The sequence below is a fragment of the Cariama cristata genome, unplaced genomic scaffold (assembly GCF_000690535.1).
Source record: "Cariama cristata isolate BGI_N322 unplaced genomic scaffold, ASM69053v1 scaffold25763, whole genome shotgun sequence".
Taxonomy (NCBI): domain Eukaryota; kingdom Metazoa; phylum Chordata; class Aves; order Cariamiformes; family Cariamidae; genus Cariama; species Cariama cristata.
Genome location: NW_009607000.1, coordinates 1,402 through 12,027, shown reverse-complemented (window position 1 = coordinate 12,027; position 10,626 = coordinate 1,402). Strand labels below are relative to the sequence as shown.

Here is a 10,626-nt window from a genome sequence, read left to right as displayed (position 1 = left end):
GGTCCTGAGCATCTCCAGGCCGATGGGTGCAGGGACGCTTAGCGATGGGGACAGGGCTTTGAAGGGGCACTTTTGGGTCACCAGAAAGCAGGCGTCTCCCCAGTCCTGCCCCAGTGCATGGCCGATGGGGACAGCATCCTGCGGGAGCTGGGAGGTCAGCCAGCCCCACTCCCCCCCTCGGGTGGGGGGAGCCAGCCCTACCCCAGCCCCGCGGGCATCCCACGCAGGACTTCTCCAGTGGTTTGCAGCCACTAGCCCTGCACGCTTGGGACATACAGGGTCACAAGCCTGGGCTGACAGGGCATTTAAGACCGGGCTACAGGCGAAGGCTAAGGGTTTCCTCCTTCTCTACGTGTTTCTAATGGCTCCTTTGAGACAAGCCACAGGAGTCCCTGCTGGGAAGCCTCGCTGAGCTGTAAGTACAGGGCTTTTTATTTGGACTGTTAATCTAAATCCATCGTACCCGGTTGGAAAAGCCCCAGTGTGCCATGCTCCCTGCCCTCGCTGCATCCTCACTTGAACGTCTGTAAGCATCTTCCTTCCCACTCCCTTGGGTCCCCTCTGCCCGTGAGAATAAATATACATAACTTCCATTTGAAAGCCTTTAAGAAAAAAAATGCGTTGTCAAGGGAAACTCTTCTAGCATTTCTCACAGATATGCTTGATCTGGTTTTATATTTTTTACTGTCATAAATGCATGTATCAGAGGTTTTTTTCTCTACAAGATACATATTCATTTGAATGCCCAACACCCAGCTCACACTGGGCTTGTGTAATTCTGATGATTGTCTCCTTAAAATAGCTTACAATGTATTTCAAAATTTATCAGAAAGACACTGGCTTTATCTGTTCTATTTTTCCAATCATTCATGGAAATTTTGGGTTAACTAAAGGAAAATTTTGCAAATTCACGTTATTCCAGACAGACATATTTGTATTCTCTGTCCATTGTGCTTTAAAATAAAAAAGCACCCAACCTTCTCAAAGTGAGCTTCTGTTTCCCAGCAAATGAGCGAGATGGGCGCAGGCTTTGATGATCCAACAGGGGAGATCACACCGGGTCTTAGTTCAAACCCCAGTTTTGTTCTAAAGCTGAGCTTAGCTAGTCGTAAAATGAGTAGGCAAAAGAGTTATAAAACTATTAATTGCTGCTTTAGGTTCCTAGATGAAAGCTGTACGTGGGCAGAAACAATTTGCTGTATTCAGAAGTGAACATCAGAAAGGAACATCTCAGTTCACGACCCTGCTCCTCGCACTGCATCCTGCGCGGGAAGGAGGGATGGAGGGATTTCCCTGGGGTACAAAGGCTTGCAGGGTCCTGACATTCTTTTTTTATTATTATTTTTTGAGCTGGGAGAGAGGTGAGAGCTGGCTCCCTCCTGGCTCTCAGAGTTTGGCACATCTCACCCAGAGCCGCAGCCACCCAGCACAGCCATGCGCTGGGGATGGTCCTGCTGAGCTGGAGCATCGCTTCGGGCTTGTCCTGCTGGTCCAGCCCAGCCCCTAAACCACCTCACCTTTGATTTCAGTGACATTTGGCCTGGCCTCCCAGAGCGGCTGCTGTATAGGGGGGGTGTGGAGAGAGGCTGAGAACGGCTGTGGGATAAACTGGCTCCCCCAGACCCACCTGCAGGGCCCCCCCGTGTGTGTATGTGTGTAGCCTGAAAGGATGAGCATCCTTCTGGAAGGACCCTAGGTTAGTCAGCCCCACCCCACAGATGGGCTGCGGGATGTCTTCCCTGGAAAAGCTAATCTGTCACAGAAATTCCAATTTAATCCCTTAGAAGGAGTGTTTACACCCTTTTTTCTCCCTTGCTTTTGTCTTTAGCATTAAAAAAGTTGATCCTTCTCTTTTTTTTCCTCCCCTTTGAAAGGCAAGGCAAGGAGTTCATTAAGCTCTGAGGTTTATCACAAACCGGTTGCCTGCTCCAGACACGGTGTAACGGGAAGCGCTGGCTTTGTGGTGCAAAGCGTGTGTCTTTAAGGAGCCCTGCCTGGGAGATGCAGTGGAGTTAGCAGATGCCTTTGCCAGGCTATTTCACACAAATCTGGCATTTGCTGCACCCCCAGCCCTGCTCAGCTTAAAAACATACCTCTGGGCTTTATTTCTAACCATCACTCCATCCCTCTCCAGCTCTGCTCTGACCTCCAGCTTTAGATGTGAAAATGTCCCCCAGGTCCCTCCCGCTCCGACAAACGTTGTACGCTGCGTTTCTCAGACACTGGGAAACACACAGAGCCCTTCCCCTGCTTTGGTGTTTGCCCCGTGAACCCCACGAGGTGTCCGGTGAGCAATGCAGGGCTGGGGTGCAATGGGGGCTGCGGGGGGAACAGGGATTCCCCTGGGCAGGGGGGGACCCTCCCGGTGTCACTGACCTGGCCTTGGCCCGCGGTGGCTGCTGTCGGACCGGGCTGTCCTGTGCGGGGTCTGGTGGCACCTGGGCATCACTGCGGGGGCTGCTGCAGCCTTTTCCCCTCGGCTTCTGTCTGTGGCCTTTGTCCCTGCGTCACCTAAAAGTTTGAAAACTCGAGTGGGTGACACAAGACAGAGAAGGCAAGGGATTTTTCTAAGATGCTAGCTGATTAAAACCAGCCTTTGAGACGGGAGACAGGCCAGTCTGGAGGTCACAAATGCCTCAGTGACTGCTGCAGCAAAAGCATCAGCGGCTGCAGAAGTCGTGTCGGTAGCAGCAGCGACCCTGAAGTGCGAGCAGAGCTCAGGAACGAATCATGCTTAATAGCGGGTTTTTTCCAAAGTAGTCGATGTGTGGGAAAAATGTAATTCCTCAACCAAGAGAGCAAATGCAATATCTCTCCTGGGGACACCCAACACTCCCGTGCCAGGAGCGGGGAGACTGCGTGGGTACGGGGCTGCTGCAGGCGTCCCCGGGTGTTCTGGTGAATAAGGTAGGTGGAGGAGTCTGATTTCGAGGTGATGCAGGAAGATCACAAACCTTTTTATTTGCTTTTTTATTCTAAGCTTCTGGTCAAGACGAGTCAATGCGTATGAAGGTGTGGCAATGCTTCTCTTTGTTAGATGCTTTAACTGCTTCTCGTTAGAAAATGGAATTTCTGCTGCATGGAAAAGCCCAGCTCCCTGAAACTTTGAAAATCCTGAAACACAATAGAAATCAAAACTTTGCTTTTTATTTCCCTACCAATGTACAGATTTTTAATTCAGAGTCGTCAATGATTCTGAATCATGTTTTTGTTATGTTTCAACTTTATAAAAATAATCTTAATATTTTATATGACAGAACACACAAGAGGAAACAAAGCAGGCAGATGAATTGTTTTGACACTTCTTCCGCTGAAATTCTCCCTAAACCGGACACCTTCTGTGAAAACACTTTGATTTTGGCAAAACTGCCTTTGCTGCTGGGAAGATTGCACCATCTAAGGACTTTTTGACCAGGTCTAATTAGCAATGTAGGTAGTCGGGCTACAAAGCTCTTTAGCAGAATCACTGCGGCGATGATTTGATGAGATCTATTTTTTCCACGAGGGAGGCTCTTTGGGGGATAAATCCTCTCTTCAATGACTAATTACCTGTTTGAACAAGGAAAGCCCCACGGGTGAGGTGTTGGAGGTGCAGTAAACTGCCTGCCTTAGGCCATTAGCGATCTGCAAAGGGAGAAACCTTAAGAGGTAAAAAAAAGTAAGGAAAAGTTTCACCTGGAAAAATCATCGCCTTTTTTTTTTTCTTCTTTCTTTCTTCCATACCACAGAAGAACAACTGCCCAAAGCTGTTTCTCTCCCCTCCCCTCTCCCTGGTCCTCCCTTTTCAAAATGCCAGCACCCCTCCTCACTCCCCAGGGTGCTTCTGGCCCCCCCTCACCCAGGAGCACCCGGATGGGGGGGAGCCCTGCGCCCCATCCAGCCCCGCTGTGTCTCGCCCGCAGGTGGAACCAGCTCCCGCTCTGCTGATCATGGTCAACAAGACCTTAGATTACTGGGGTCCCAGTTTTGAGGAGGACGTTATCAACATCAACGTGGGGGGTCTGAGAAGGCGGCTCAGCTCCAGCGCCCTCTCTAAGTTCCCCGACACCCGCCTGGGACGCCTGCTGTCCTGCGACTCGGAGGAGTCCATCCTCCAGCTCTGCGATGACTACGACGTGAGTGCCAGGGAGTTCTACTTTGACCGAAACCCCGGCTTCTTCCTCTACGTGCTCCACTTCTACCAGACGGGGAAGCTGCACGTCATGGAGGAGCTGTGCGTCTTCTCCTTCTGCCAGGAGATCGAGTACTGGGGCATCAATGAGTTCTTCCTGGACTCCTGCTGCAGCTACCGCTACCATGAACGCAAGCTGGAGAGCCGGCATCACAACTGGGATGAGGAGAGTGAGGTCAGCAGCGTGGACACGTCTCCCGATGAGATCTCCGACATCAACCATGACCTCCTGCGCTACAGCACCCTGCGCTGCGGCAACCTGCGCAAACGCCTCTGGCTCACCATGGAGAACCCCGGCTACTCCATCCCCAGCAAACTCTTCAGCTTCGTGTCCATCAGTGTGGTTCTGGTTTCCATAGCCACCATGTGCATCCACAGCATGCCTGAGTACCAGGAGATGGATGAGAACGGCAACGTGCTCGATGAACCCATCCTGCACAAGCTGGAGTATTTCTGCATCTCCTGGTTCACCTTCGAAGTGTCTTCCCGCCTCCTGCTCTCCCCCAACCCCAGGAAGTTCTTCAAGCACCCACTGAACCTGATTGACATTGTCTCGGTGTTGCCCTTCTACTTCACCCTCTTGGTGGACGTGACCATGGGCAGTGACTCGGAGCTGGGCAACCTGGGCAAGGTCGTGCAGGTGTTTCGGCTCATGAGGATATTCCGGGTGCTGAAGCTGGCTCGGCACTCCACCGGACTGAGGTCGCTGGGGGCCACCTTGAAGGTAACCTGGCTTTCTATCTCCTTATCTCCTCCTTTAGTCTCTGGGCAGGGAGGAGACCTCTGGTACGGCCTGGGGATGTGGACGTACCCATTTCCAGTGAGCTCCCAGCTCTGGGTGGTGTCTGGCAAGCTTGGGTGGTGGGCTGGGTGGTAGGGGTGTCTGCTGAAGCAATCAAGTGTGAGGAGCACTGCATGAGTCCTCTTTGCACACACAGAGCAAACAGCAATTCAGCCCATTGCTCTCAGACTTTGCTTCATGTAGAACTGCTGCTTCCAGGGATTCGGCCACCTCTTCCCCACCATGGTGTGCGAACCCTGTTGCATGGTGTTGGAACGGAGTCAGCCGTGCGTGGGTGGAAGGTGATGTCCCACCAGAAGTGAGTCAGTGCCTGGTTGGGCTGCAAGAGACCTGCTGAGCATGGACCAGGCCAGCCAGCACCTGCTGGGTATGCCAGCACCAGGGTGTGTGGCTCGGAGCTGCTCCTGTCCCCAGTCTGGGAGAAGGAGGAAGCCCCTAAGGGCATGCTGCCAGCTGGCCAGAGGCCAGAGTCCAACCCTTGGTGTCTGCCCGTCTAGGGAGACAGAGATCCTGGTCCAGCTGAGCTGACGCTTGGATGCTCCAGGATATGATGAGGTTGAGACTGGTACGTCATTAACCATGGGTGATACAAAGCAGCAATAGAAAAGCCAAGGGTTAGCTACAGGGCCTGGGACAACCAGCCCAGGGCAGGGTTTGTGCGCCCCGTGGAGCCTTGGGCTGCCAGCAGCTGCCACTCGGTGTGCTGGAAAAGCTCAGGGAAAGCACGGTGCAGGGCTGGGGGAAAGTGGCCCCAGGATCACACGGTCCTCCGGAGGAAGAGCTGGATGAGGAGATGCTGAGACAGTGACGGACCAGGGTCCAGGCATGTTGAGAGGTAGCAGCCCTGCAGGTCCAGTGAGAGGTGGTTTGCATTCTCCATAGCATGCCCCAAGGCTGTGTTTCTCCAGACCCCCTCCACAGCACCGCCAGCCTCCTTAGACAGACCAAGAGCAGCTGTGACAAGAGCCAAAGCATGAAGCTATCACAAAATCCTCACCAGCCTAGTGCTGCAGCCCAGACCTCCATCGCCGCAGCTCAGCTGTGCAGCACGGACCAGCCACGGTGCCCTGGGTGGCTTTCTGCTCTCCCCCACCATCCCTTCCTCCTCCATCCCCCTCCTGCTGAGGGCCATGTACCCAAATCTGGGGAGGGTGAAACTGTCCCCTCACCTCCTGTACTTACACAGAAAATCCAGCCTGATGCATCGACCCATTAAACTCAGCCTTTAATTGTCTCTGATTCTTGGTGACCACATCAAGAGAAATCCAAAAGCCAATCCTCGAGCCTGCCAAGGCGCACAACGACACACGCTCCTGATGCCCCACCACACGTGGGGCTTGTGCTGGGCACAGGGGGATGGTCACCAGGGCAAACATCTCCGCTCCTCCTAGGACTGCCTCTGGCCCCCCCCCGTTCAAACCAGAAGACTGATTTTTCAAGCACTGCTCATGCAAATATCCCTGTGCTTTTCCCCCCTGCAAACAAACAGTGTGCCAAACAAATGGCCAAGGGAAGCCATCTTCATAACAGAGCTTGAAATTCACCCAAAGGGATGCTCTCCTCCCACTCAGTGCCTGGCAGGGGCCAGACCTGCAGCTCCTGGTCCTGCTCCCTCGGAAGGGCCATGGCAGGGATGCGGCGGGCACAGCTGCAGGTGGGGACATCCCCTTCCTCACCGCTGCAGCGGCGGCTGGGCAGGCATGGGATGTCCTGGCATCGGCAAGACTCGACTGCCAGGGTTGGAGCCATTCCTGTGGGTGAGCCATGGAGAAAAGCAACCCTTGAGTTTGGCTGGGGATGAGGATGGGCAGCAGGGAGGGTCTTCTGCCAACTTCTGCTGTGAAGCAGGATCAGCCCAGCCCAGCACTAATCCTGCAAAGCCCACAGAGCATCAGAATAAGGGGGGTGGGTGGTGGTGGTGGAATTCCTGGCATCCTCAAAGCCTGCTGAAAAAAGGATCCAGGGAGGATTATTCGAAATGAAGTCTTACCTGCATCATACTTACTTCTGAACACTCACCTTGAAAGAGCAATTAGCAAGTGACAGACCTGTGTAACACCGCTTGCAAAATTTAAATAAAATTGTACACGTGGGAAGGACTCCCCGAACCCTTTCTGTGCTCCATCTAAGCATGAACAACACGTTGCAGCAGAGCAGGCTCATCTGCATGTTCTTAAGCAGCAGCCGAGATCCGGGGAGCCGGCAGCATCCCAGCTCCTGCCTCTGCCGAGCCGCTGATTCACCCAGTGACGTGTTGGAAAGTGCCGCTTCCCGGGGACTCCGGAGCCAGCTGTAAACGGGGATGAGCGAAGACACAAATCTGACGCAGCAGCTTGGCGTTGTGATTTACTGGGCATATAAATTACAACGTCTTGTTAATCATCATTTACTTCCTCTTGGAAGAGCATAAAGCAGCAGCAGAGGAGTAAAAGCTGTTAACAGCCAGGACGTGGGAGCGATGGCTCTGGCAAGCCGAGTAATTGATCCCCTGCCATGAAGGTGCTAGCAGAGGGATTTCTACCAATTGTGCATCATAAACTCTGAATGGTCTTCAGATTGCTTAGGGCCCGATCCGGGGTCTATTTAATTTGAGGAGAGGCTTCCCACATGTCTCTGCTCTTCCTCCCTGCCGTGCATGACATCCATTGCCATTACTGCAGCTTCCCAGGTGTGGGTTTGGGGCCTGTCTCCCACCAGCAGTCAATAGCTGTCAGGCACTGCAGGGATCTACAGGAGTTGCTGTCTGTCCCCTTAGGAGCCTAAATACACAAATAGGTTGGAAGACCTGGAGCTGCACATCCCCAGACAGCAGGTGCATCACCCTGCTGTTGCTACCGCATGCCATCTCCGTGCTCGGTCCCCACGCTGGTATCTCCAGCCAGGCTCAAGCCAGGCTCTTCATCTTCATTTGTCTTCTGCTGTACTGGAGGAAAGACGGGCATTTGGTTGGGGAAGGCGCCCATGCAAGGCCCGTGGCTGTCCCAAGGGCAGGAGCCCAAAGAGACTGCTGTTGGGGTGGCTGTTTTGCTGGAGCCTTTTATTACCCAGCATCGCCTCCCCCAAGCCTGGCTGCTTGCTAGCCTGCATCCTACCCAAACCCTGGCTAAAACTGCATCCTCACCTGAACCCCAGCTAAGCCCGCACCCCCACCCAAACCTCAGCTGCGGCTGCCTGCCCCTGGATCAACGAGCGAACCACACTTTTGTGGATAAATGGCTGCAAACAGGTGGCAGCCAGTGCCTGAGGATCAGCTGGGAGATCCCTGGAGCCTCCCCTGTGCTGCAAGCCCTGACCCTGCTTGTACATCAAAGCAGTAGGAGCTATCGAGCTGCCTGACCTCCCCCTCGCCTTCCCCCTCCAACACATCCCAGGGCCATAACTGATACTCTTTAAAAATGTATAAGGTTATTCAGCTCTGCTGCTCCCCAGCTGGGATGTACAGACGTGCTGTTAAGCTCCAGACAGGAGCAAGTCTTTCATGGCCAAGTGATAAATCCTTGAAACCTGGTGGCTCTGAGCTGTTTGTCCTTCTCCAGGAGCTCCATCGGAGCTGCTATAGGGCATCTACAGCCATAGGTGATGGTGGAGGAGGAGGAGATTATTTTCCCTTGCTATTATTGGCATTAGCTGAGCAGCTTTTGCCAGCAGTCTAAGCAAAGGCTTCTCGCTCCCTGCTGTGAATCTACCTCTTTTATGTCTCGTTTCGACCATGGAAGCTTTTTTCCCACGTCTTCTGCTGTTTGCTTTGCTCAAATATTGTTTTGTTTAGTCATTATGTGGTCTTCAATAAAGCATGCTCTGCCTGTTAGGAGACTGGGAAAAAAACCTCCCAGGATCAGAGCTCTGCTTTCCTTTTCCAAAAAGAGGAAGAACAAGCTGGCAGATCAGTGGGCAGAAACATCTAAGAAAGTCGCTTGTGGTAATCAAAAAGCGAGTGGACCAGCCGTGCTGTGAGGATGGCGGTGGCTTTGGCACCGGTGGGTGGTTAGCCTGGCCCTGCCAGAAAATGGGGGCTCTGTGGTCCCCTCCTGGTCTGCAGGCAGTGAGCAGGGGGTCCCCGTCCCCTTGGCGTGCAGACCTCTTTGCTCACACCTTGCCAGCCATGGGGCAGGGACGGGAGCTGGGTGCTGGATTTGGCATCCCAACTTGTCCTCCGCCAGTTCCCTTCCCGGCATCACTGTCTGCCTTGGCCCCCCAACCGCCCACTGCCTTTTTTCCCCCGGACTTTTGGCATAGGTTTATACTTTGCTCAAAAATTAAGAATATCCAAAGAAAGATTGCAACACAAATGGTTTAGCTGGAAACCAGAGAAACGATGGCTTCTTCAAGGAGCGTTGCACACCTCTGCCATCAGTCTGTCCCCTCAGGTCCTGCACGCCCGCCTGGGAGGTTGGGCATCCCATGGCCCTGTTCCCACCAGGACTCCCAGACCTCTTGGGCTGGGGCTCATCAAGCCAGGGGGGTGCAGCACCCTATGGGGATGGGTGCTAAGACCAGCCCACGCTGATGCTGGATGGATCCCTGAACTGACCTGATGACCAGGGCTGCTTGGATTCACATCAGTTCTGAGGTTCAGTTTGAGTCTCCCATGGAGGAGCAGCAAAACCTGAAGGGAAATGTAATTATCTCAGAAACAGTAGTTCCTGCAAGAAAACTCCCCCTCACATGTGTAACGAAGGGTTAAATGGATGCTGGACTATAGATGGTGTTGGGGTACAGGAGGGATCAGGTTCCTGGGGCTCTGGTTGTGGGGTCCCCACCAGCCGGGGAGCCCGGGGCTGAGACCTGGCTAAGAGCCAGCGCTGAGCTTGCCGCAGAGACACACGTCCTCCCTGCGAGCACAGCGCCAGCATCTCAGGAAGGTACAAATCACTTCACTTAGAGGCTGCCTATTAGGTGGTTTCTGGGGACCTGCCAAGATAAAAGGAAAATGTGTCTAAATATTGTTAGCGGAGATCGGGTCGGAGTGAGTACTGGAGGCCGGGGAGTAGCCCCTGCCTGGGAAGCCTGGCTGGGAAGCAGGGGTCCCCTTTCCCTCCCGGCATTGCCTCCTCCTCGCAGGCTGGTGGAGGGCGGAGGGGCGGCTGTGGTTGCCAGGGTTCATTTCCCGGCTGCCCCACTCGCTCCAGGGGTGGGTCACCCACGGACCCCCTGACTCGTCTCAGCCTGGCCCCGCAGCGCGACATCCCCCGGCAGAGATGGACAGAGACACCGAGATCCCTGCAGAGGGGTGCGGGGCTGTGTTTGCCCTGGCCGTGGTGGGTGCGGTGGCCCCCCCTGACCACCACTCCGCTTTGCCTTCCAGCACAGCTACCGGGAGGTGGGGATCCTGCTGCTCTACCTGGCTGTGGGGGTCTCCGTCTTCTCTGGCGTGGCCTACACCGCTGAGAAGGAGGAAGACGTCGGCTTTGACACCATCCCGGCGTGCTGGTGGTGGGGCACGGTCAGCATGACCACCGTGGGCTACGGTGATGTGGTGCCCGTCACCGTGGCGGGCAAGCTGGCCGCCTCGGGCTGCATCCTGGGGGGTATCCTGGTCGTGGCACTGCCCATCACCATCATCTTCAACAAGTTCTCCCACTTCTACCGCAAGCAGAAGGCGCTGGAGGCGGCCGTGAGGAACAGCGGGAAGAAAGAACCTGAGGACCTGGGA

At 54.3% G+C, this 10,626-nt stretch overlaps 1 protein-coding gene across 1 annotated transcript; it reads left to right on the top strand.

The window, feature by feature from the left end:
* Positions 1-3,929: 3,929 nt before the first annotated feature.
* On the top strand, positions 3,930-10,623 carry KCNS1 (potassium voltage-gated channel, delayed-rectifier, subfamily S, member 1; the record flags this gene model as incomplete). The annotated part of the gene is made up of 2 exons (XM_009696575.1): positions 3,930-4,895; positions 10,279-10,623. Coding segments are annotated over exons 1-2 (1,311 nt in total), but the record flags the coding sequence as incomplete, so codon positions are not given.
* Between the last annotated feature and the right edge of the window lie 3 nt (positions 10,624-10,626).